Raw genomic sequence first — 27,951 nt, forward strand, 5'->3', positions numbered from 1 at the left:
TATTAAATCTGAATGATAACTTTTCAGTTTGAATATGTCACTTTAGATATTTTGTGTGTGTGTTTTTAGATCCTGATGTCTTCACCTGAATTTAAGGTTTTGTCACAAGATGAACTCCGGAAAAGACTGTATCAGACGTTTAAGAACCGAGGTGTTTTGGACACACTGAAGGTATTTGATTTAAATAAGATTGAAGCTGGTGAAGCTGATCATCTGTAAAATGAATGGGAGCTTACCTTTTACTGTTATAAGGAATTGTTACCGTAATACAAACAACAATCTTAATGAACCTGAGTGTATTTTGTGTTTTAGAAAATGCTGAAATGCAGCAGAATGCCTTTAGCCCTAATTTCAGAAAATCTGGAAATGCAAATAGCCATTGTAAGAACACATAATGATATAATGGTTATCTGTTCATTCATGCAAGGTAAACCAATGAAGTATAAGGAATTCATTAGTTATATGTTGAAATCTGATATAATCTTTTTAAATTTTGAAAATGTAGCCCTTTTTAATATTGCCTTAATAGACGTGAAATTGAAAAACTAAATACATTTTGGATGACAAATTAAAATTATTCAGAATTGTGTTCTGAATTCAGATTCCTTTTTCCTAAAGTTGAATGTAGCCAATTTTTGACTTTTGGCAGCTTTAAGAGTGGATGCTTATAATTTCCATTTATTATCTAGTATATTTATTATCGGTTGCCTGTATCCTCCTTGTTTGCATAATAACGGTAACAAGGGATAGTCTCCATACAGTCGAGCTTGATTTTGTTTAGAGAGAGTAAACAGCATTCTATGCTACAGTTTGCTTTTTAAGCTTGGTGGAATTCGGAATGTGCAAGGTGCTGTTTGGAAATAGTAAATGAAATCCGCACTATACTTGTAAATTTCTGCTTTAGGCATCTGTAGATCAAGGTTTCAGTCTTCTCAGAGTACTATACCTTATTGCATGTACTCTTCCCATGTTGCTCAACTGTACAGGGTTTCAAGTTGTATTTGGAAGTGTCATAGGTCTTTTTTTATAAATAGTCTCCTGCAGATGACTTTGGGAGAAATTGGAGGCCACCTCAATATCACCTAGGCTTTTAAACTTAATTAAACACCTTTATGCACCCTCCAATGCACCCTCCAGTTCAATTACAGCTACCCGTGGAGTTTGTGTGTTGGCTCGGAACTTTTTAATCAATGTCTGTATGACCTTCCCCAGAAACTTTCTGCAAATGACATACATGCCCCTAAACTGGCAGGCCATCTGGTCCCTATTCTTCTCTATAAGCTGGCATTGCTGTTTTACTTTCCCTCTCAGCAGTGGGCTTTCAGCGAGCTCTTAAAATCTCACGGTACTGTGCAGCTGAATTTCTCCACATAAATCAAAAGTAATGGTCGTTTCCAAATCTAGACAGTATCAGTCATTTTCTTGGTCTTCATGTAAACATCATCTTGACCAGGATTATTTATTTCTTTAGAGTTATTATTTCATGCCTCTCTCTCATGGATTCCCCACTCCCGTCATACCTTAGCAAGTATAAAGACCAATAAGTCAGCTATCCAAAGATTCTTTTTTACCAGCTGTAGCCAACATATTCCATCAGCTTTACAGGTGTTTCGGTCAAAAATCACAGCCCAACTTCTATATGGGGTCCCTATATGGATCAAAGCTTTTGGTTCCAGCGTGGAAGCCATTCAATCATCTTTCCTCCATGCATTGTTTGGCACTCCCAGATGTGTGGCTTCTTCAGTCCTAAGCCTTGAAACTGCCGCCTCTGCTTGGTTTGCTGCTCTAAAGTTCAGACTGTTCTGACACTTCTCTCAGTCCCTCCCCCCGCTTTGCTTTTGGCATGTTATGATCTGTTTGCAAGTCCATGGTGCCAATTTCTGGATGCTAAAATAGGACTTTCCCTCTCTGGCTTGTCTGAGCTAGGCTTTGACAGAGCTTGTACTTTGATTTAAAAATACCTGGAACTATTAGACTGGATTTAAAAATACCTGGAACTATTAGACTGGAGTAATCTAGCAGATACCAAACACATTTGATCTCCATTGTATTTGGGTTTTACTCCTTCAAGACGGTTTGTTGGCATATAGATATATTCCCTCACGGTTCCCTTCCTGTCACCATCTCTTCTTTCTTTCCTGTTTCAACTGTTGATTGTTTGGGGAGATTTTCTAATATACCACATGGCCAAAGGATTTGCTCCTGTGGTCTTGAGATGCCTGAAACCCTGTCACATTTTTAACTCTCATTCAAAATCTGTGGCAGTTTAAGAGCTCAGATCCCCCCCCCCTCAACTTTTCTTGGCTGTTCGAAGGATTATCACTTACTCATTCTTCTGTCTGGAAATGAATATCACATTTTTCTGGCAGTTGCACTAAAAATTCAAGCTACTGTCATTAACTCAGTGCCTAGTTAAATATCCTGTGACTCTGTGGCTATTTTAACTGCAATTTTAATTTGCTACCTTAAAATATGTATTTAATATTTTCTCAAAGCATTGTATGATCCTTCTCTTAATGTATTTTAATTATTGTTTTGCTATTTTGTCTAAAAACCTATGTGCTGTATAGACTTCCTTGAATAAATAAAATAAAATATTGTCAATAGACTGTCAAGTTTCATAGAAGTCCAGCCTTACTTTAAATGTATTTCTTGGCCATTTGCAGCTCAGCACAATTTTACTTTTAATGTTAAATATATCTTTTCAAAGTTTGCTGTTTTTCTTCTGTTGCAGACACAGCTTCGAAACCAGCTCATACATGAGCTAATGAATCCAGTTTTAAGTGGAAAAATTCAGCTACAAACTGTTTCTAATGAGTGCAGTTCATTGTTAATTAGTGCTTCTAACAGTCTGGTGGCAGATCACCTGCGCAGATGTGGATATGAATATTCACTATCAGTCTTCTACCCAGAGAGTGGATTAGAAAAGGATAAGGTAAGCACATACCCGCTGAGGATATGATGAGCTCACCAAAGTACTACAGAGCAGAGAATTAGCCACAGCAATGGAGGTAGATGCAAGATCACCCAGCTAGTCCCCTGTAAAGTGGATTTCTGCTTGTAGTGAGGGAGGACACCTAGCAAGAGTTCTTCTTTGAGAGTCAGCCTTACCAGATGCTGAATGTCCACCCACATGTTTGTAAAATGTGGAGGCTTGTAATGGGGATATGGGAAACCACTAAAGCATACCTCTTTGGCTCTAGCATGCTACTTTACAATGTGAGGCTATCTCATCAAGCATAACATTTTTGTGAAGTGGTTGTGACTTCACTGGACTCTGAAAAGCTGGAGTGGGGATGGGAAGCACCACAAATTGCTATAGGATTATGTGCTTGTAACACAAAATCAGCTGACATGCTATCCAACATATTTGTCAGAAACATTCTAGTACATTTAGAGGGGCGTGTGATTTTATACGGTGTGAGACACATTAGCTTACTTAAACATCCAGTATTGGGATAAGGTTTACAGAATTAAGATGTGGTGGACCAGTGTATGAGAGAATAGGGATCAGTAATTGTAGGTGGGAGGATTCCAGTCAGTTGAAAGGTTTTAGATGGAGAAGCACTCTCTATGGTCCAGTGACACACATAACATTACTTGAATTGTCCTAGTTGTTTGTGTTGATATGAATTTTCAAACTGTTTCTATTTAAAATGTATAGCTGTGGATAAGAGATGTCTGTCCTTGTTTTCTTATGAAGCTGCTTACTATGCAAGATCTCCTGCATCTGATGAGGATCAACCCAAAGACAGACCTTTACAAAACACTGGTAAAAGAATCTTACTTTTGAAAATCTTGTCTGTTGTTAAAACTGGCTGAAAAAAATTGATACTCTTTTTTTTTTCTTTTACAGATTTCAGCCTCTCAAAAGGATAATGCAAAAGGTATGATTTTAATGTACTTAAATAATTAGCAAAAAACATCCCACCCTGACTTTGCAGGCATCAATCCAAAAGCTGTGCATGCACGTCTGACAATTGAATTTGTGGCTATTTTCACTGTAACTCACCATGCTGTTAAGAGTCAAACTGCTCTTTGAAGAAATGCATTGAAAGTAATGATATGGTGGAATAAATGTGAAGCTTTTGATGGCTTATTTTTATTTTCTATCTGACACATTTTTATTTAGATTTGTTGAACTTTTGGTAATTAGCAGTTTTTTACTGTTCCAAAATAATATTTGTTGCTCCTGCTTAAGTTTGGAAAACTAATTTGTTGTAGAAGAAATAAGTGATAAATAGGCCATGTCTAAGGTTTTCTTGTACAGGTTTTAATGGAGCTGATAGAGCATAATCTCTGTAAGGAGACGTGTAACACAGAAACTCAGACAGGTCCCATGCCACCTTACAAAGAGTCTCTTGGTAAGTGTAGTTATTTTGACCTGTTCTTCTGTTGTTTGTCTTCAACACAGTGTGAATTAATGTTTGTGAGAGAAAACAGTAATGATGGGAAATACTGCAGATTTTCTATACCAGCAGTTACCTAAAAAGATGGTTGTGTGACCATTTATAAATATTCTGCAGTGCGAGGAACTTGTGGAGCCCAGCTACACCCACACAACCACAAAGATGTGGGACAAATGAAATATTCTCCATTTCCTCATACACAAAGAAACACAAAATACCAACGTTCAGCACACATGAAATCATCCTCTTATTCAACCAGGAGAGAGCACTTCCCAACAGAGACCACCCACCTTCTGGCTTCATGTCAGAAACTCTTCTTGTGCCAAGATATGGCAACAGTCTTTCCTCAGTATTGGACAGGGCAGACAGTATAGCTCGGTGTGGGAGCGTAAAGGGCACACGAAGTATGATTAAACAGCCCAGCATCAATACAAAGGGACTATATGCAGAATGCAGGACAGGACGGCAGCTGTTAGATTGGAGGTTAGGACTTTTGTCCTATCTTCCAGTAAGTCGTTGAGAGATTTCTGTTTTCATGTTTATAGACATTACGTTATGCAGTTGGCAAGATGAGTTGGTAGCTTGCTGTTATTTAAAGTTATACTGCTTTCCACCCCATGTAGGGTCCCCAAGGTAGTGAACAAGCAAAAACATTAAAACATTTTGACGTACATAATATAAAAACAGTTAAAAACAACAGTTAAACAAAACACATAGGCCACACATATGCAGAGGAAGAAAGGTCAGTGACAACTGAATCCAAATAGATAAGTCTTCGCCCTCTGGCAGAAGACAGTGTAGAGAGGGACAGGCAACCTCTTTCTGCTTGGGGTTTTTTTTCCCCATAATTTTGGTGCCGTGACTGAGAAGGTCCTTTCTTGGGATGGCACTCATCAATCTCAGACAGCAAGAGCACCCAAAGAAGGTCCACTGAAGATGACCGCAGTAGTCAGATTTGGTTCATTTGGGAGGAGGCAAGCTTTAAGGTATGTTGTCCCAAACTGTGTGGGACTTTAAAAGTCAATACCAACATCTCAAATTGGGCCGGGAAGCTAATTGGGATCCACTGTAGGTGGAACAAGACTGGAGTGGTATTGTCCCTGTGACCACAAATAATGGTTAATTTAGCAATGACTCGTGGGATATGGAACCTCTAGAGCTCTTGGGGGGGGAACACATTGCAATGGAAATATTTGTATTAAAAAATTATATACCACACAATACATTTCATCCTTTGCAGCAGTCAACGCTCATGGAAAGTACTCTTGCCAGGCATCATGTCACTAGCCAGGAACATGCTAAGCTCCATTATGTAGACCAGCCATAGACCAGCTTGCTCAGATGCAAGTTGGAATTCCATGGCAACAAGCTAAATTGGAGCCAAGGATTAAGCTGCCAGACAACTGCTTTTCTGTCTCATTTCTGTGTGCCTGCACATACTGACTTCTTCACAAATTTGGCCTCTCCATTACCTTGCTACCATTTTAATGTTAAATTTAATCACATTAAATTGGATGTTGTGTTATGTTTTTCTATAGCTGAGAAACTTCAATTGATTGATGAACAGTTTGCAGACAAGTATCCTCAGCGCCACATATCTGAGTCTTTAGAAGTAAAGCTCATTGAATACAGAAAAGAAATAGAAGACCAGCTTCAGGCAGAAATGGCTCAAAAGGTCAGGGAAATGGAAGGGGGGAAATGGGCAAATTTAATTATTCTTTCATTTTCAAGCCCCCATGACCCAAAGATCTTCAGCAGTAAATGGGGGGCCTTTATTTCTTTAAGGAAAATATAGTGGAGAGATACTTGGCCACAGTATTGTTCTTGGATCTCTATCCACCAGCAAAAAGGGGGCTATCTTATCTTTTGTTATGGTGGCAGGTGATTTAATTAAAATAGGGCTAATCCATTGATAGTGATAAAAATTGTATTGGGGACATTCCAACATCATATGAAATAGTGTGTCAACTTTCTTCAGATCACATGGACAAAGTCCATTTGAATAAAGTAAGTTCCATTTAGTACCACCAAAGGAGCGGTGCTCAAGCAAGTGAGCATAAAAGCTCTGCGGTAACAAGGGATGGTTAGGTTGCTAAAATAAGCTGGGGTTTGCAAAGATGGAAGGATACCCCAAAATAGGGTAGAGGGTACTTTCCAAGCACGCACAAATTTCATTATAAAAATCTTATATGGCCATGAGATTCTACAAGCATATGTTTGTTTCTGTAGAATTTACTCTCCTCTCCCCCAAGAATACAAAAGAGTGATAAGAAAAGCAGAGGGTGAACATTTATTAAGTAAGGTATTATTTTCATTATGAACCATAGGAGTAATAGCTTACTAGTTTATGAAGCACCTTTTAATCTTATCCAGTCCAAAAGTTTTGAATTGTTAAAAGAAAGGTTGGGAGAATGTACATTTAATGTTCATGTGGTGACTTAATTTTTTTTAATGTGGACAACCCTTTAGAAATGGGGTGGGGGAGATGAAAATATACTACCTATTTTCATGGTCAGATCGTTGGCCAGCACATCTTTCCATGCATTGCATAAACTGTACTGAATCCATGGGGGGTGGGAATACAGCAGGACCTGTTTTGCATGTAAGTTTGTGTGCACTCTAATAGGTTGAGAAGCTGAGTCAGACGTTTCCTTGGGAGTGCAGGGAGCCTAGAGACAGTGTGACGGCAGAAAAAGGGAACCTTGAGTCAAATATATGAGTAAAGACAGGAAATTGAGGGAAAGAGAGCAGTGAGAAAGAGGATGGAGAAAATCTTTGTATGGACAGAAGAGACTACACCAGGAAAACAGCAACACACCAGACAATTTTGCTTGGTATATGAGGCTTATTGGCATGTAACCAAGGGTTACTTCCCAGTGCATTTGGCCAAATACAGTCCTTCTCTCTTTCCCCTTCCTCTCTTCATTTGCCCCCACATCAGCATCTTCCCAGGTACATGTTGTAGGTTTTTGACACTTGGTTCAAAAAAGTTGGCTGGTGATGAGGGTTGGGGAGAGAAGAGGGTGGCAGACAGGCTGGGAAGAAAGGAGTTACCTATAGTGCCCTCCTCTAAGCTGAGGTGCCTTTTCTTAGTCCATTGAAATGTGGATCTGCTTGTGTGTATAATTTCTCCTAGTGAAACTGTCATATTGGTGTGATGTAACCATTTTACTTAATGAAGTTGAAATTTATAATTTTATTTTAAATCTAACAGTTGCATCATTTCAAAGAGGTTGAAATGGCTAAAATTAAAATGGATGAAAGAGCACAATCCCAGAAAGAAATCTCAGAACTTCGGAGAGAGTTTGAAAAAGCTCACCAAACCAAGTCAGAGGCTCTAACTTCACGTGAAAGAAATGCTATTGCAAGGCTTCAGAAGCAGCAAGAGGTAATATTAAAAATCTGTAACTAAATTGAATGTTAACAGGTTCTAATATCTTTTGTTTCAGTTTGTCCACTGCTAAGAGCCATGCTACCCTGACCTGGCTAGCCCGATTTCATCAGATCTTGGAAGCTAAGAAGGGTTGGCCCTGGTTAGTACTTGGATGGGTGACCACTAAGGAGGTCCAGGGTTGCTACACAGAGACAGGCCATGGCAAACCACCTCTGAATGTTTCTTACCTTAAAAACCCTCCAGGGTTGCCATAAGTTGGGTGTGACCATGCTGGAAATATTTTGGGAATGACATAAATTGGCCTGATATAGCCTAGTTCATACACATCTCAGCCCATGACTGGGTTTGCATGGTGAAGGATGGGCATCAAAGTCACGCTTCACCATGCAGAGTATGGTTTTTATAAGACAGCAAAGACAGGGTGGGTTCGAGATCTTTGTTAAAAAAAAGTCGTGGGTTGTGGTCTCATGTTGATCTGTGTTTTAACTACCCCTGTACTGCTTGTACACCCAACTTCACTGTTCCCTAGTTTGCTCCTAAACTTCAACTTATGTTTAGGAGCAAACTAGGGAAAATGTTGCCATCTCTTACTCACTTGCAGTGAGTGAGGAAGTGTGCCAGGATGCTGCATTTCAGGAAGCAAGAACATTTTCATTCCCTACATTTTTTATTCAGTTTTTTGTAAAAATTCCAGTATGCCCAGAGCTGTCCCCGATAATTCAGTTTTCCTAAGTTTATTCTGTTGTATAGTCTAATTGGAGTTAGGTCTATTATCAGACTGCTTGACATGTGAACTCTCCACCAGTCCTAAACTAGTCCTAAAGAGCTAGTGTAAAACAGCTAGAGCTTCTCAAGGTCATATGGAACTTTTGGCAGCTACTTTTTGCATGAGATATAATAAAAATGTTTTTATAATAGATTGATGCCAGAGAGATTTACGTACAAAGACAAAGTCTGCTGAAAGATATTGAAACAATAAGAAGTCGAGAGGCAGAACTGAAGCAGAGAGTGGAAGCTTTTGACCTGTGAGTTGCTAAACATGGAACTGCTTGCTTTGGGAAAGTCTTCCATCTTACAATGCTTGGGTTTGTTTTTCAAACAAGAGATCCAGCATGGTGTAGTGGTTAAGAGTGGTGGACTCTAATCTGGAGAACCAGGTTTGTTTCCCCACTCCTACTCATGAAGCCATGGGGGGTGACTTCAGGCTAGTTACAGTTCTCTTTGAGCTCTCTCAGTCCCACCTACCTCACAAGATGTCTGCTGTGGGGAGCGGAAGGGAAGGAGATTGTAAGCCAGTTTGATTCTCCTTTAAAAAAGGTAAAGAGACAATCAGCATATAAAAAAACCAACTCTTCTGTTTTTTCTCCTTTTATTTTAATAAATTTTATATCTGCTAAAGCGTTTTCTATAATTAGCATGAGAAGTTCATTCGCTGTTGTCTTCCTGTTGTAATGTCTTGACCATCTAGACGTTGATGGCAGTGTATGCTATTTATTTCGCTCTTATTATTGCTGTATATGTACCAGAATATGAGGTTTATAAAGCAAAATTGGCTTTTTGTAATTCCTAATTTTAATTCAGCTTGGCATTCAAATGTTACAGTTAAAAAGCAAGTGAGAAAAATTCTCTGGTCACCCAGTAGAGGGAGCAGCTAAACCATTGAAACAGAAGAATATGGTACCTCTTTTAATACAAAATATTTGGGATTAAAAATATTGAGCAAGAATCTCTCAAGGTTTTGTGACTGGACATTCAACCTTATCAAACCCTTTAGTGTTCCACATGTGCTCTGCAGCATGTTTACCACACCAAATAAAACCATAGCAAGTGATACCTTTGGTAGGGCTAATGGGCTGATTTTCCATCAGTTGCTGCTGCAATGCTCAGTGTTAGTGTCTTCAGCCATTTCATTTGAATTAGCAATTCTAGCATCAAGGAATATAGAATTTACCAGCGTTTGCAACCAGGGCAGAATGGTTTAGAATAGGAAATGGTGATAGGGTTGGGCAGCTGTGACATGTTTTATTGGCAAAATATATATACCGCCTCTCCAGAAGCTGCTCAAGGCAGATTACAATTAAAACAATAAGACAAACCACTAAAAGACGGGTAGCAGTTCTTGGAGCTGGCTCTCAGGTGTTGCTACCCCTTAGAACAATGCCTCCAGCTCACTGGCCAGTCCCTGAGAAAGATAGAAATTTGAAGGAGAAGCCATGGCATGTGGCAAGAAGTATGTGCTTCAGAAACTGCTTGGAACTCCATCTGAGCTTCTCTAAAAAGGGGGGGGCACTGTAATATAAAAATTCCCCATCATGTTTCGGATATTTCTGTTCCCCAGGTTTATCCTGTTACAGTGGCCTTCTTTGTGTTGTCTTTTGTTGTTGCAGTGCTCAGAAGCTTCAAGAATCAAAAAATAAGACTGTGGAAGATGCTCTGCATCGTCGAGAGGTAGCTGTGAAGACAATTGAGGAGACTTATGATCAGAAGCTGAAGAGTGAACTCTTGAAGTAACGTATTCGTTACTTTCTTTCAGAGGACATGCGTGCACCGCAAAAACAGGGAAATGGACATCAAAAGCAAATAGCCGATATAACACCTAGAATTGAACATTTTTAAATACTAGGGAAGTGTGAGAGATAGAATGGGTGGAGTGAGGGCCTATGGAGCTCACAGCCACTGCTGTTGTTGCAGAGAGGACAAGACTAATGCCAGAAGTTAGCCTATTGCTATGCCTCATTATCTGGCAGTAATGACCTGGAGTTGGGGATGCTGCAATTGTCACCATGAGTGGGCTTAACTGACGAGCATGCCATGCTCAACTGCCACACCTGGCTGTTGGCTTAGCGTTGCATCTCTTTCCCTTGCTGCGGTTGGCACGCTTCCTCCCCTGCTGCAGCAGGGAGTGTTGGGGAAGTAGGGGCTGCCAAAATGTGCAATCCCGTTCTCCTGTCATGTAGCATGGAATAATACCAGCAGGCAAATAGCCCTTCGAGGGGTCAGTTCCCTACTTACCACAAGCAATCAGCTGGTGGATGTTTGAGTATCCCTTCCTGGAACCCTGTTTGGGGTATGAGTAGTATTTTTTTAGTGAGTATTTAATGAATTTAGCATTTAATGCATTTCCCTAGTAGATACCCAAAGCTTTAAATGTAGGTAATGTAGAGCCCCATGGCGCAGGGTGGTAAGCTGCAGTACTGCAGTCAAAAGCTCTGCTCACGACTTGAGCTTGATCCCGATGGAAGTCTGTTTCAGGTAGCCGGCTCAAGGTTCACTTAGCCTTCCATCCAAGGTCAGTAAAATGAGTACCTAGCTTGCTGGGGTAAAGTGTAAGTGACTGGGGAAGGCAATAGCTAACCACATAGTCTGCCTAGTAAATGTCGGGATGTGACATCACCCCATGGGTCAGTAATGACCCGATGCTTGCACAGGGGACTACCTTTACCTTTAAAGTAGAGCCAAAAGAGACGTATAAAGAAGCTCACAGGTCTCTGTTGGAAGATGACAAATGGCCTTTTCTAATGTTGAGTTATAGCTTTTACAAAATTGTAAATATTTATGTTTAGGAAACTCTCCTCTGTCTTGAGCACTTTTTAAAAAGGAGCTTGTACTGAGGTTTTGATAGCCAGCAAAGTTGTTTTCTTAGATCACACGAAAGGCAAGTGGTCAAATATTTAAGCAGATAGCCCTATGTAATAATTTTGTTTGTAGGTATCAGCTGGAACTGAAGGAGGAATACATAGCTAGAACCAAGAAGATTACTGAAGAAGAGGAAAAAAATAAAGGTGACTGATTGGGGGGGGGGGGTTGACTTCTGTTCATCTGCTCAGAATGTATCTGATACAAAGTTTTTTTGATTTCTGACCAGAGAGAGCTATGTTTTTACGTAAAGAGGCAATTTCTGTTGATTCAAAAAAGGAAGAATTCAAACAAGCTGTTTCATATGCAAAAGAGCTTGAGGTAATTAGATTTCCATGTACATGTTTTAGTAGTGTATGTAGACTGTTCAGACAATGCAGAGAAATAAAATATCCATTTTTTTAAAATAAATGTATTCTCTCCTGAATAGTCTAATAACTTTGTTTCTAATGTTTTTAATCCCAGCGGGAACTAGATTCAGTCAAGGCTCAAGAGTTGTTATTAAGTAAGCAGAATCAATTGTTGACTGAAAAACTGAAAGAAGTCTCAGATTATCCTTTGCTAAAAGAGGAGAAAATGGAGCTTCAGGTACAGATTAAGATACTTCAGCAACAGTTGGAGGAGACACGCAGTGACAACATTCAACTCAGAGATAGTATGACTCTATTTTGTAATATTTTTCTAAGGTTTTTGTCAGCAACATATTGCAAATATAGTGCCCTTTTAGAAACATGGAGGTGCTCTTCTTGTTGAGTGTGACTTGGGGGTTTAAAAACCCCTTGCACCACAGTCCAGACCCAAATTAAGTGATCTTGGGGGGGGGGAGAGAAAACTCTCTGGGAGCTCTATACAATGTATTATGTAGTTAGGCTTTGAAGAATGCAGAAAAGGTGGTTTAGCCCTTTTTCTCTTATCACAGAAAATTTTTAAAAGAGCTCTACGTACCATTTGAATGCTAGTGGTATATTGCACTAATGGGTGTAGGTGAAAATATTGTTACTGAATGCTTACTTGTTAGATAAAATATGCCTGACTTAACTAACATTGTAGGATTGCAAATTCATGAGTAAAAATGCCACCACATCTTCTGCATTTATAGAGCTGACTCAACCATCATCTGAATATATTGTCCTTCAAGCAGAACTGAAAAGAGTAGAACAAGCTAGAAAACTTGAACATGATGAGTCTGAAACTCACAAGCAGTTCCTGGAAAAACAATTACAAAACGAGGTAATTTCTGCCCGTTTGTAGGTGTTTATACTTTATTCTGTACCTTTTGTTAAAGACCCTTTTGTTAAAAATATTTTTTTTCTTCCAGCTGGGAAATAACGAAATAGATTGATGCAGAAATTCCAGCATCCATGTCTTTCCTCAGCCTGTGTTAAGGGTTAAAACTACTACAAAAATGGAGTTTGCACATGCACTGTTAGCAGTGCAAACAATGTGCTGCCTCTACACTCTTCCCTCCTGAATTGGGAGCCCCGTGCAGCATCACCCAAATGGTGGTGGAAGTAACACTGCTGATTGTCTGCTTAAGGAAGTGGCATATCTCCCTTTTCTTTCTTCCTGTGGGTTCATATTCTTCTTCCGTTCCTCAAAAGTTATTGGCAAAACCGCTGTGCAAACATATAGGCACACACCAGCAACTGTGGGCAGCTACCTCTAGGACGCAGCAAGCAACTGTTTAACTGCTGCACATAAATATTTCTGAATCAAGGTCACTGTTATTTCAGCACACATATTTTATTATTGCCTTGACAAAAATGGAACTGTTGTCGAGTGGGTATGTTTTCCTAGTCTTAAGAGCTTATTTGTAAGGCACTTTTATTCCTTTGAAATATTTTTTCAGGTCGATAATTGTGTACAACTAAAGGCCCAGTTGTCAGAATGTGAGAATACAATCAGGAAGTTAAATGCACAAGTGGAAGACCTGAAGTTACAACTGAAGCAAACGCAAACAGGTTCAAAGATCTTTTTTTCCTCCTCCAAACTGAATCTATTAATTTGATCCATTGCAGAATTAGGTACACCTATGACCATTGATCTAAGGCAGGCTGTATATAGGACATTATTTACACCATTTTCATGAAATTCCTGGCACTAGTCTATTTATGCATAAATACTATGAAGCACTTATAGTTGCTACATAGTAGAGACAAGGCATTGGGTTGAGTCCAAACGTTCTGATCTGCCAACAGTGATGCCTTTTGCTGACTCCTGAAGTATCTTATTAGAACAAAAACTTCGGATGTTTTGTTTGGCTTTCCTCTGACGCACTACTCAAAACCTGTAGGTTAAATGAATAGTATACTTTAAGTAAGCTTTCCCCTGAAAACATGGAACTATATATTTGGCATTGCAGAGATTTCATTTAAAGCGTTTTTGGTGGTTATGGAGGAAAATCTTGAACCATGTATTCAGTAACAGAATGCTGAGAAATTAGAAGATTCTAGGCAGGTAGTCAGAGAAAAGGAAAAGATCTATCCTCAAACTAACAAGTTTTCATGTCTTTTCAGCCTTTCATTCCTTTCTATCACTGTGTTTCTTATACAGAAATTGTTGTTTTTTCAAACTCTAAATGTTCAATAAAAATGAATTTATTTAATGTAGAATTTAAGTCCTGTGAGTCCACAAGAGTCACAGAGCAGAATTATAGTAATATGCTTACCCCGTCCTTATTGCACCTTTGAGAAACTGAGTGAAATCCTCCTTAGCTCTGTTCAATGGGGCTTAGTTCCAGGGAGAAGTGGTTTTAGGATTGCAATGTAGATGTCCCACCACCACCCCCAATATTATTTTGCTCAGTCTCTTTCTTTCATAAATTTCTATAATGTAGCACACTGAACTGTAGTCATTTGGTGAAATAAAACGTGTTTGGTTGAACCCTTTACTAGAAGGATTATTATATGTCTGACAGTATCAAGAGAAATGTATAATTATTTCCCTAAATATATTGGAACATCTTTGTAAAGGTAATCCCCTGTGCAAGCAACGGGTCATTCCTGACCCATGGGGTGACGTCACATCCCGATGTTTACTAGACAGATTATGCTTATGGGGTGGTTTGCCATTGCCTTCCCCAGTCATCTACACTTTATCCACAGCAAGCTGGGTACTCATTTTACTGACCTTGGAAGGATGGAAGACTGAGTCAACCTTGAGCAGGCTACCTGAAACTGACTTCTCTTGGGATCGAACTCAGGTTGTGAGCAGAGCTTTGACTGCAGTACTGCAGCTTACCACTCTGCATTACGGGGCTCTGTAAACATCTTTGTACTTGCCATGTTGTAATCAATACCTTGAGACCATGGTTAAAGGCAAGAGCCAAATTATTTTCAAATTGAAGAGATGAAATTCAGTTTAGCGTAGTATGCTTCTTGTGTTACTGCAAAATTCAGAGATCTATATTTGCTCACACACAGATGCCTCCTGTGTATCACTGTTTATTTCAGTATTGAGTGGAAAGGATTGTAACCCTACATTTAAGTAAATATAAAGATGCTTTCAGGCAGAAGGGAACTCAGTTGTGTTCACTGGAGATCTTGTAGCTACTACACTAGTATCTGGTTGAAAACGCTTGGAAGCTTTAGCACCAACATGCAAATAGTTTCAGGGGAATTATGAGAAATTTGAATTGTACGTGCATAATTACTGATAACTGTGTATCTTGTAAAGATGGTTTGGTTATGACTGTAAATTTACTAGGAAATGAAAGATACTTCAAGTGCACAAAAACGTGGCAGAATATTTTGGGCTAGGACTTCGTAAAAATGATTCCTCTTAATCTCAGTAAGGACGCAGATGGTAAAATTAAAATACTTACAAGGTGTTTGACTTTAAATTTCTTGTTTGCTGTTGAATATCTTATTCTTCTGTGTTGTTAGAACACCAGAAAAAAAACCTATTTAGTTTTTAAAATGCCAAACAAAATCTATTTGATAAGTGATTTGGCTCCCTGAAATATTCCTGCATGAATGGAAACACTTCTGCTCCTGCATTTTTTATTTTTATTTTTGCATTGCGCTTCAGGGGCAATCCCTTGTGCTTTCCTTCAAAATTTACTCCTGAGGTTTGAGGGCTCCCCAAAGCAGAATGAAGTGTGATATGGGGGACTGGATCGGCGGGGGGGTAGATATTGGAGATAGATATCCCTCTGTTCAGCAGGCAAAAGCACTTGTGTTGGAACATGTAGATGTTTAAATACAGGTTTTTTGGGGGGGTTTTTTTATGTATTAAAAACCCTTTGGAAAATGAAGTTGGGTTATTTCTTTGTGAACTCAGGACACAGTCAACCAGGTACAGCTGCAGAGCATTCCGTATTGCCTTTCAGTAGGCTTTGACATAAATGATTTAGGATTGCTCCTTAGAGCAATCTAATTTATAACTCTGTTGTTAAGTTGGATACTTTTTGTTTTCAGTTGCACTGGCTTTATGTATTCTGTTTGTAAAAGCTGGAATTAGGAGTTTTTTGTATGAAAATATATTTGAATACAAACTCAAATGAAAAATAAATTAAAGTTCCAAATATAATGTTAGTCTTATGAGATTTGAAATTGGTCACGACTTCTTAAATTGTTTTCTCTATCTTGTGTTCTATTCTTTATCTAGCACTAGAGAATGAAGTGTATCGGAATCCTAAACCATCTTTGGTCGATCGTTCTGTCATTGACTTCACTGGTGACAGGACTGTGCCTCGTGATATTTATGTAGAAGGTGCTTTCTTAACCTCTGTGCCTGTAACTGGTGATATTGGAATGGAAAATCCTTCAAATCGGAATCCTTGTCATACCCTGAAGTCCACCACTTCACCAGATTCTGATTTAGAATTTGTTGCTAATACGAAGACGAGGATAAAAGAATTAGAGAGAGAAGCTGAATATTTAGAAGAAGCTTACAGGAATTACCAGCACAGAGTCACTCAGAGCAATGTTGGCCCAGCAAAGACCCAGTCTTCTTCACCTTTTTCAAAAAACTTTAATGTTTCTTATCAAAGACCTTGGCTTGCACAGGATGAGCTGGCCTCCCAGGACTTTGCCCTTAGTTATCCAAAAAGTAAAAAATATAACTGGACAGCCGGAAATGGGTATCAGTTTAAAAATCATCTCACCCCCCCACAAAAGAGAGCTGTTTCTTCTAGGCGTCTGTCTTCTACTCCAGTTTCCAAGACCAAGAGAAACATCAGTCACAAACTGTTTTCTGAAGGTAAACAATTTTGTACTTGTGAATTACAGGATCATATGTAATGATTTAAACTTTACAAGTGAGAGTTGCTGCTTGGTGTGTGGATAACCATGACTGATTATGTTTGGTACATAATAGATTAGCATTTTTTGCCTCAGGCTATTTCCATTTTGTATCCTGTGTAGAAGCAAAAATACTATTTCCAACCGTATCCTTTTAAGGCCCTTTTACAGAGAGAGCCGCCATGGTGTAGTGCTTAAGGTGTCAGACTACGACCTGGGAAACCCAGGCTCAAATCCCCTCGCGCCATGAAAGCTTGCTGGGTGAATTTGGGCCAGTCACACACACTCAGCACTGACCCTGGCTAGTATTCAGATGGGAGACCTCCAAGGAATGCCAGGGTCGTGACGTGGAGGCAGGCAATGGCAAACTACCTCCAAACATATCTTGCCTTGAAAATCCTACGGGGTCGCCATAAATCAGCTGTGACTTGATGGCAAAAACCCACACACACACACAGTTTTACAGAGGGGGTAGTCTTAATGCTTGTAGACTGTTCCCTGGATCTAGTATTTACATGTGGAGATAAACTTGAAATAATGGGGATAATACAATGGGGAAATGTCTCCTGTAATTTCTGCTGCATTGAAATGGTTCCTTTTAATCTGTAAACTCAGACAAGGGATTATCAGCCCTTGTTTATCCAAGAAGTATGGAATATCCAAAGTATGGAATATTTTCACTATTGTCTTACCTTTTGCTACAATCTGAAAGCTTGTAGAAGCTGATGCATTCCTTTTTTTAGAATGGTGGGCTTTGTAGCAGTTGTTTCTTCTGGCATCACTACATTCCTTTGCTTAGCAGGGAATATTTATTCAGTGGCAGTTTCAATGGGACATGCAGAAGGCCTTTATTTGTGTGGATTGCCATAATTTAAGATTGACAGGATAAAAAGCAATCCACCAATTTTCGAAGTGTTCACTAAGTTTTGAGGATATTCTTTTTTAAAAAAAGAAAATAACCTTATCAAGTCTTTCAGAGCATCGATTAATATTTGAAATTGCAGGACTTTCCCATTGCACTGAGAATTAATGGACAGCAGTCATATAGTGCAGTATGTGTAAGTAATTTGTCACTTCCAGATCCAGTCAGGCACTATAGCAGTAGAATCAGTGGCCACTTTCTGTTTTTCAGATACACCTGGGTCCTGCCTTGGAGCGTCCCATCGGAGAGCTGACCAGCCTCTCTCTCCTATTCTAAGAACAGACAATCCTTCACCTCCTGACTCTGTTTCTAATACATCAGCAGCTTCTTCTCCAGTGCCCAGTGAACAAAATATGAGGTAAATAATGTTTTATATGTAAAGAAGAAGGAACAGTCTGATGCTTCTCATAGATATCTCTTTCGATAGTTTTAATCAAAGGTTCTTCCGAGAGCATCCTTTGTCTGCAGGTAGCTCAGAAGCCTGGGAATATATCAGGTGTTTCCTGTCACAGTACTTCTGTCCCAGAATGTTCCGGACTCTCAAGCATTGTTTTTTTTATTTTTTTTATTTTTGAATTTGTAACCCACCCTCCTCAGCAAGCTAGCTCAGGGCGGGTAACATCAGTTTAAAATCCACCACACAACACATAATACTACTAATAATCATAAAATCAGCATTAAAATTTTAACTTAAAACCACTAATTGAAGATGGCGCCTGAATCCCCTTTTTCTGTAAGAGCCCCTGCAGGTGGCTGCCCCTCCATTATTGCATTCATACATATGAAGGGGGAGGGGTGGGGGAGGCCAGTAAAAATATGGTATTCGCGGCTGCTCTCAGTTGTAGGCCTGGTGGAAAAGCTCTGTCTTGCAGGCCCTGTAGAACTCTTTAATGTCCTGCTGGGCTCTGATGTTCCTTGGCAGAGCATTCCACCAGGCCAGAGCCAGGGCCGAGAAAGCCCTGGCTCTTATTGAGGACAGCCACACATTCTTAGGGCCAGGGACTACCAGTTTTCTTGCTGTTAATGAACTGCCTTATGCCCTACCTTGTGATGCCAAAACAGGTAGAGTGAATAGCGGCCCCCTCACAATCAGGCCAACTGCTTTTAATGACTGAGCAGGTAACACTTAGTTTTGTGGGTGAATGTTCTGGTTACATGTTGGCTTATGTTCTGACAACCACATCATTTGGATGGATAATTGCTCCAGCCATGCTGAAGGGCGAGTGAGTTTTGGAGGGGTATATCAGGAAAAGGATAGGGAAAGCAGAGGGATGCAAAGCGAAACATTATGAGATCATGAGTTTGGACCATGTTCATTACCCTGCATTACCACAGCACTGCTACTTCTTCCTAACCTGCTGAGTTACTGCCCACACCTGCATTACACCCAAGTTTCCAAAGGTTGATGCTTTGGTAGTAGTAGCAATGTTAATCCTCTTGTGTGGGTAGTAGTCACAACCACCTACTGAGGGAGCATTAAGAACAGTTGTTACGAAGAATAGCTACTTTGGTTAAAAGATCTAACTGGAGTACCAAGTTGTAACTCCGTTAATTTCCAATCTATAAACCATCCAACTCCCCCCTCCAATATTCTTCCTTCATTATTTGGCCAAAAGACAGATATATTAATGGGTAGTGAAATAATGCTAGTTAAGAATCCCCCTGATTTTTAAGAAATAATGTTTATTAATTATCACTCAGAATATAAAATTGCACCCAGACAAATTTTTAAAACGTTTTTTGCTTAATACTTCCCCAAGTTAACGTAATAGGCACATTTTTCTGGTTTCCTTGGTTTGCAGAATGTTCATAGCAAAAGACATCTTCCATGCCTCTCTTTTTCGTCAGAGGCACAGCATGGATTTCAGCTTTCACCAGCCAATCGTAATAGCTTTGGCTGCATACTAATAAGAGAGCTTGGTTGTGAACTAATCCTGTGGCACATCTATGGAATGGATTGATTTTGTCCCATGTGGGACTGCACAGAAGACGTGACAATGAATCTCCCATTTTTGCCTCATGTTCCACTCCTCCTGCCTTTCTGTTTAATTTAGAGAAGTTCTAAAATTAATTCTGGAATTGGTGCAGCGTGCCACAGTTGTCAGTTGATTTTTCTTCAATTCCCTCCCCAAAACTAAAGGTTTTTGGTGTGGCCATAGATTATCCCTTCAGGCCCCATTCCCTACTGCAAATCAAGCTTTCAGTGCATGTAATGGCATTTTTCTACCTTCTTCCCACCATCTTTTCCCCACTATCCAAGGCGGCAGAGCCACCAAAGGCTCCCAGACAAATAATCTCTCTGGGTGGGACCCCTCACTATCCACACCATTTGAAATCACATAACTTTCTGCTAGCATGAATACGCACTAGTAATTGGTTATTTCTCTTCATGCTGTACTGCTTTTCTATTCCATTTTTCCTAGTTATTTGTCGGTCAAGTTCCCAAGGGCTTAGAGCAGTATACGTGATCCTTCTGCCCTTGTTATCCTCACAGCAAACGCATGTGGTAGGTTAGAGTGAGAGATATGAGGCCATGTTTCCCTTCCCTTAATAAAGGGTCTGTGTTAAATTTACAGCTTCACACCAGCAGTGCTATACCACATCCCCCAGGGTGACCAGCTTCCCTTGAATTTTGTCTCTCTGCTTCTCAGAAGCCCAGTCATTGTCTCTTAGATCATTTCCCTCCGGCTCTTACAGTCTGTCTGTGTATCCTGATGGCTGGTACTATTACTCTTTTCTAAAATTGCTTTTCCCCTTTTCCTTTCTTTTTAGTCTTCATAACCAGGAGGATGAAAATCAGGATGTTGGTGACTCTGTAAAGCCCAAGAAACTCATGTATGAAGACCTTGAAAGTCATGAGTCTGCCAATGAATGTATGTGTTTACTGTATTTGTTAGACAGTAGGAAACTTTTTTTTGCAATCATGTCTCAACTGACTTATGGCGACCCTGTAGGCAAGAAACTTTCAGAGGTGGTTTGCCATTGCCTGAGTCTGTGTAGCGACCCTGGACCTTCTTAGTGGTCTCCTATCCAAATAAGAACCAGGGCTGACTCTGCTAAACTTCCCAGATCTGATGGGATTGGGCTAGCCTGGGCCATCCAGGTCAGGGCAGCATCTTTAATGCTGAGGACCAAATCTGATTTATTAGAAGCCGGAAATGCAGAACCATGAGATCTAGTATCTGAGCTTTAATGATATCTAGAGCAAATTCAGAGCAAGTCAGCAACATATGTCTGGGAGATGCCCATTTCTTTTGTCTGCAGCCTTGGGAAAACAAACCCTTCAGGCACTGTGGCATGAAAGGTAATGTTATATGTAATGCAGTATCATATGCTAAAAAGAGACTGGGCCAAATTCCTAAGAGAGACAAAGCTATTCCTTGGACTTTTGTGTGTGCTTAAGTGGGGCAGGAGTGTGACATACATCAGCTATGCTGCAAGCTACCCTTGAGCTTAGGAATCTATTCCTATGGATGTCATCCTTGATCAAGAAAAAGGTAGGAGATTGGCTGAGCTGCCCATCATGTGTTCTGCCACACTAACCATGTATTCTGTCCAAGAATTAACCAAATGGAATTTCCCAGTGCTTTTAAGAAATGGCGTTGGATATTAATTAGTAATCTATATATCCAATTCTGAAGTATGCCCCCTGCCTGCAGATACTTAAATCCGCAGATAGGGGGCACACTTCCCCCACCAAGTTTTTCTGCAGACTCAGGGGACCCAGGGGTTAGGGGGACAGATAACAAAAGAAACACAGGCATTGGGAAGAGAACCAGAGAGAGAGAGAGAGACAAAAAGAGAAAAGGGGGGGAGGGAAGTAAAAGTGGAGGGAATAGGATGACCACTCCAGCAATTTGCTTGTGAGTTCCCACATGTATTTCATATTATCTAGCAGGAGACAGTGTACTGTGTGTACAGAAAAGCAAAATAGTCTGTGTCCTGCACGTAAATTAGCAAATCTATAAGAGCCACGGGCTAAGTAAAAGGTAAGATCAAATGAGTGCTTTGAAAAACACAAGTTCTTAGCACAACTGCTGTTTGTCACAACCAAGGAATGAAAGAATATTAGGTGACTTTTCATTATAAAAGAATGTAAAAGAGTAAAGAGTATAAGACAAATGAGGCAAATGAAAGGAGAACAGAAAATGCAAGCAAAACCAGGAAAGAAAATTAAGTAGAGAAAATAAATGTTGGTACATCCATGTACTAAGTCAAACTTGTTGGAGACACCATGCCATATACACACACATATATATATTCTCTCCCCCCTCTCTCCCTCTCTCATTATGAACAAAAAGAGTTCTGAAAAGAAGCTGCTGCTATCCTATAGATCCTCTAAGTCAGGGGTGTCGAACTCATTTGTTATGAGGGTCGGATATGGCATAAATGTCACTTGGTTGGGCTGGGCCATGCCTCACTAGCCCAGGTCAGGAATGGGGGGGTATGTAAGCTCTAGTCCCATGATAATCCCATAAACAGACATCCAGACAAGCAGTCCAAAGAGAGTTGATTTATTGGAAAATTCACAGGTTAACAGAAGCTAAGAGTCAAATGGACACTAATGAAAACTACAAGCACAGTACAGGGCATATATGGAAGAGCATAGGGCAAATCGGGGTAGATCTGGATGCCATGGCAACCCCCCTCCCAGGAGCTGTCAGGGAGGTAGGATTCTACCAGCATTCCCACAGAGTTCAGTCTAAACACGTTGTTTGCAGGGCTAGAGCTGGCCTTGGCCAGCATCTGGAGGGACCACAACATTCCTTTCTCAGGCCATGCCTGACAGGGTAGCTGACTCACAGGCCGGATAAGAGCTCTCTAGGGGCCAGATCCAGCTTGCAGGCTGTATGTTAGATACCCCTGCTCCAAGTGATCTTGCAACCCAGCAAGAGGGACTGTGTGGGTTCAAGCCCTCATTTTCTGCTGCTTTTTAGAAGGACTTTCTGTCCAGTGAGCAAGGGTGCTATGCCTCCCATCTCTCTTCATACTCTTCTACACTGAGAAGAGTAGCACAACTGTAAGGTGAGATAACATATTGGAGGAGAGGATTCCTCCATAGCTTTGACCCTTGCCTTCCTTTCGACAGTACACTTTCTGGTGGCTGGCTTATGTATCTTCCTGTCTCTAGCTCTTTTGGTCTGCTGCCTGGGGTCCTGGCCTTGACACCAGTAAGGCAATAACCTTTTCTGTCACATGACTGATGTCATGTGCTTGGAGCACCCATACTCAGTAGGTCCCAGGTTTGAAAAGGTTGGAGACCTCTCTAGCTGATCCTATGAGATTGCAGTGCTGGAGGCAAAACACAAGCAGGATCTAAAAGCTTAAAAAGCAAACTGCAGGAACAAGTCATGTTATTTTTATGTTGTATGGTAGTAAATCATGCATCATGCAGTACTTTACATTCTGAATTAACTTTTGGGGCTCATTTGTGGATAGTAAATCTTGCAAGTCTACATTCAGTTGAAGCTGTACCAACTCTTGGGTTAACAAATGCTTTGTTAGAACTAATTTCCAAGCCAGAATGTCTCATGATTCTGATTAAAGCAGCAGTGATTCTATTTGAAGTTTTTTTTTTTCATTCTCAGAGTAATGGTTGAATTGGCCAAGAACAGAAACTTAATTAATGGCTTTCAATTACGTATTCTGGACTCGTCATTCCCACACTGTGTGTCCATTTTTTTGCCCTGCTTTGATAATTACAGAATAATGAGGGCATTGTTCATATTTTTTCTTCTAGATCAAGAGGACATTCCAGAACAATTCGAAAGCAATGTGTCACATCCATCCGGGCACATTGTTAGCGGAAGCCAAGGCCCAGTCTCTGTGCCTCCAACAGTTACTTCTCAGCTGGCAACAAGTGAGTTTTCATCTCAGACAAGTGTGAATATTCTTTTTAGCTGGCATGTTTTATCAAAGGATACAGAAGTCAAAGCTTTCAGAACATCTTGCCTAAAACTATTATAGGTTGCTCTTTAAACCAACTACTATTCATAAAATGAGACAGGAGACTATTCCTTAATTTTAGATTTGTCACTAGGGCCACCTTTTCTTGCATGGTTAAGACAGATTTTATATTGCCTCTTAAAAGTGGGATTTAAAACCTAATTTAAATATTTCATTTAAGCTTAAAGACTCTTGCTGTTAGCACCTTCTCATTCATTTTTTATTATCCAAAATATTAGTGAAACTCAGGTACATTTCATTAAGTAAGCTGTGGCACTTCTGGACATGTGTACGCCAGCTTGGGGTGGTTGATTGGGCACATGACAGATCACATGGAACACTTGAAGATCTTGACCTTGTGGTGCTGCCAGCCATGATGGGAATTCAGCAAATGGGGCAAGATTGTGGCCGGGTGGCAGGAATATGGTTAAGATGCACTGTTTGCCCCATAGCCATTGATCAATTGGGAAAATGTGATTTAGATCCTGTTACTGTTAGGTGGATCTGTAATTGGTTGACGGATCGCACCCAAAGAGTGCTTGTTAATGGTTCCTCATCCACTTGGAGAGGAGTGACTAGTGGAGTGCCTCAGGGATCTGTCCTGGGCCCTGTTTTGTTCAATATCTTTATAAATGAGTTGGATGAAGGAATAGAGAGGATGCTTATTAAATTTGCTAAAATGATAGTTTTGTAATTTGATTTTAGCAGCCTAACATTTGGTGATTATTGCTTTGAATGTATCAGGTGGAGCAGAACTAACAGCCATAGAGAATCAAATGCAACTTGAAGAACAGCAAGAGGAGGAGGAAAAATGGGAAGAAGAAAAGAGGAGCAGAGAAGAAAGAAGGTTGAGAGAGAGACAAGAAGCTTTGGAAAGAGAACAAGCAGAACTGGAAAAACTGAATGAAGAAATGGTAATGCATTTTGGTCCCTTGTTATTAAACTGTACAGTAAGTTATTTATCTTCTGTTGGAAATTAAGTTGCGGTTGCAGCACCCTTATTGGATTGTGGCTGCTCATAGACAGTAACCTATCAACAACCTGAACTCATGAAGCTGCCTTATACTGAATCAGACCATCAGTTAGTATTGTCTACTCATACTGGCAGCTGCTCTATCGGGTCTCAACTAGAAGTCTTTCACATCACTTACTACCTGATCCTTTGGAGTGGAGATTGTGGGGATTTAACCTTGGACTTTCTGCATGGCAAGCAGACACTCTACCACTGAGCCATCCGTGACTCCTCCCTCCCAAACCTGGAGGCAATAATGTGGAGCAATTTATTTATTGTGTGTGCGCACGTGCATCTTGTAGTGTTGCAACTTATTTTGCACATTTTCAAGTAATTGCTTATAAATGGCCAAACAAGTGTCCAGAAGCATAGCTTGCACTGAATACACTCATGTTTTAGTGTGATTGGTTTGGGGCACAGTCAGTGCAACTCACCACCCTAAAACTCCTGCCACTATACACAGTGCTTTCCAAATTGTTTTTTAAAGTTCAGTATGTGAGAAAATATTACCTATCCATCAGTGTTCCTAAACACATCCTTTAAAAGTATCTGGGAACATTTTCTTAGCATTAAGTTTAGTTGGTCATATTTGCAAATATTGTTCTTCCGGTGTTCCCTTAAGCATACTCGAGAGTCGACGACAACTAAAGAGAGAACACAAGATGAAAAAGCAGAAGCATTAGAAGTGAGTCTGCTGAAAACTGAAGACCATAGTGGTGATGCTGTTCCTAATCCATTGGTAAAATACATGAAAATGGTTCAACAGAATCAAGTGCAAGAGACTGCAAACAAGGTGATGTTTTCTGTCAGCAGATTTAGAAATTGTGTCACTGAAAACCAAATGAGATTTGGAATGAGCGTACTGCTGGAGAACAATGCAGCAATCCCATAATTTCAGTCAGGTTTTATTTTAAATGTGACACTGGCTACAAGGGAGGATTATTATTTTTTTGCCTCTCCAGCATTACATTTAAATCAGGTCTTAGACTACCCCAGCAGTGGTTCACACTAAGCAAAGCATGCAAGACAAGCACCTAGAAGGGGATCCACTTCTTTATATTTAAGTTACATTTTTAGCTTTTCTGTGGGTACTTAGACTTAACTCAGGGTTTCATCTCTCTTACTTGATTTCTGTTTCCATACATAGCCATTTTACTATCATCGTGTGACACACTGGTTGCATAATTATTTCTGTTGATACCGAGCAGTACTTCATTTCTCAGTATTCTGCTTGGAGTTTATACAAAGTTTGCAGTGTTTCAGTGTTTGGATATTAACACCAACAAGCTGCAGGCACTTATGAGGGCAAAGTTAAACCAGCTGCACTGTTTTTTAGGCTTTGCCTGAATCTTGCCCAAATGCCCGTGATTCCAAATAGTTATACTTTTACAGTTACAGTTTTCTGACTTAGATAGTCAATCGTGTCCGAGGGGAGGCTTTCAGTAACTTATGTTTGGTAAATTCAAGTTTAGCCTGGGAAGTTATCTGTTGCAAGTTGTCTGTAGTAATGCAGTTATCTGATGTTTACATTTCTGCTGTATTATAAATACAAGCATTTGGATAGTGGAATGTGAGAGTGTTGTAACTAGGCATTGAAAGTTCTGTCCAAACATATGTTGATTTCCAGATTTGAGAACTATGAGCAGTCAGAATTAACTTACTGGAAATGGAGTAGCTAGCCCACTGTAATTCCAACCAGTTTCAGAGTTGTATTACTTGGTATCTTAACATATGGATTTTATACTGGACTTCTCAGTACCTACTTATTTACTAAGCTGTCTTTTAAAGCCAAAACTTAGCCTCGACTTAAGTATATATTCTGGTTTTAGCATATACTACCCAACCAAAAGTGCATGAAAATATATAGATCAAAATTATCTGCAGACCATTGGAGAACCCAAAACCTGGTATTGTCTGGAAAAGGGCACAATTCTGTTGTCTACTTGGTACATTCATAACATGCTACGTTCAGATATGTCAACTCATATAAATGCCATCCAAAGCAGACTTAGAAGCTCATGTCCACTGACTTCAGTAGACTTACAGAGCAATCCTCAGTGTGTATGGGAGGGGGGTAGATAACAGCTGGGGTTGGCACAGCTGTGCCACCTCAGGAGAGGCTCCCCAGCCAGAAAGAAAAATTAATGATTTAAAAAAAAACCGTGAAACTCCCCCATGGGGTTTTATGGGGCCTATGTCACCTATTTTGCAGGCATAACTCTAGGCCTTCAAAATGGTGTGTTCCCAAGGCAAAAGGGCTTTGGAAGCTGCCTAAAGGCAGCTCCGCCCCCAGGAACACCCCGGCACTCACGCTGGAAAAACACCACTGGGGAGGTAGCGCCAGTGCATGAGGCTTGTGCTGCTGTGTCACTCCCCAGGGCTGGCGTAAGTCACCCTGTGCCGGTGTCCCTGCCACTTTACATGACACAAGTGGCACAGACTCCAGTGGTGGGCTACTAAGCGGCTCTGCCCCGCCCTTCAGGATTGCATGTTTAATGGTGTAACATTGCTTAGGGTGGCACAGAAAATCTATTAAAGCTGAGCAAGCACCATTTTTATAATGAAGCAATGTATAAGTATAAGAAGCAATGTATAAGAAGAGCTATCCACTATTTTGCTGTTTACTTTGCAGAACATATTAACACAGAATAAGTGTAGTATGAGCTTAATTTCATTTCAAATTTAGTAGGCAGTTATGGCAGGGACTGGACCCATGTATTCAATTCCATTGTTTAACATTGAAAAATATTTTTAATGCTGTTTCACAAGTTTCTTAACTTTACTAGTAATCCCACCTGAAAATCTGTATACAATAATAGTTGTGTAAAGAGATGCTAAAGCAGCCAGTAATAACTTTCTCTTATCTGCTAGACTTCCAAAAAAGAAGATTTTGAAGTATCATCAGAGAGACTCCCAGGTAGCGAAAGGGAAGACAGGTATATACTTTTTGGCATTTCTACTTAATATATTTTTTGTTAAAGGAACATAGAACTGATGTTGATCCTTTTAAAATGGGAAAACTTTTATTAACCCCCTTGACAACTATTGTATAATGAATATCATATTTTTCTCATTTGGTAGTCTAAAAGAAATACATACAAGTTGAATATGTGTTTAAGTTGACTTGCTCAGTAAATGGCATTACGCAGTTGTCCAGCAGCTCAGTGTCCAAGGTTGGGTGAAGACTAGCTGGAGAAAGGAATGCAGGGTTCCCAGAAAGTGTTGCAAGATTACTTGTATCAGCTTGTTTCAAAATCCACTCATGTGTATTCTAGTTTTAGTGCTGCGGGCAGCCTTCAGGGAGAACCCGATGAAGATTTCTGGTGAACATCAACTACCTGCCTAGAAAGATGGACGTAAGAAAAACATCATGCAGCAAGATGCTGAGT

General features: G+C 40.1%; 1 protein-coding gene across 1 annotated transcript; it reads left to right on the forward strand.

Annotated features, from left to right (window-relative positions):
* The first annotated feature begins 74 nt into the window (after positions 1 to 74).
* OFD1 (OFD1 centriole and centriolar satellite protein) lies at positions 75 to 27,947 on the forward strand. The gene is made up of 22 exons (XM_056861903.1): positions 75 to 171; positions 2,735 to 2,935; positions 3,704 to 3,772; positions 3,857 to 3,887; positions 4,257 to 4,364; positions 5,948 to 6,084; positions 7,624 to 7,797; positions 8,722 to 8,828; positions 10,191 to 10,310; positions 11,512 to 11,585; positions 11,669 to 11,760; positions 11,905 to 12,094; positions 12,539 to 12,669; positions 13,289 to 13,400; positions 16,048 to 16,641; positions 17,815 to 17,962; positions 20,377 to 20,477; positions 23,345 to 23,464; positions 24,295 to 24,464; positions 25,185 to 25,355; positions 27,434 to 27,498; positions 27,838 to 27,947. Exons 1-22 carry the CDS (start codon positions 76 to 78, stop codon positions 27,887 to 27,889), a joined length of 3,063 nt encoding a protein of 1,020 aa, XP_056717881.1. The 5' UTR covers position 75; the 3' UTR covers positions 27,890 to 27,947.
* The last annotated feature ends 4 nt before the right edge of the window (positions 27,948 to 27,951 follow it).

This window comes from Euleptes europaea, chromosome 16 (assembly GCF_029931775.1).
Source record: "Euleptes europaea isolate rEulEur1 chromosome 16, rEulEur1.hap1, whole genome shotgun sequence".
Classification (NCBI taxonomy): Eukaryota; Metazoa; Chordata; class Lepidosauria; order Squamata; family Sphaerodactylidae; genus Euleptes; species Euleptes europaea.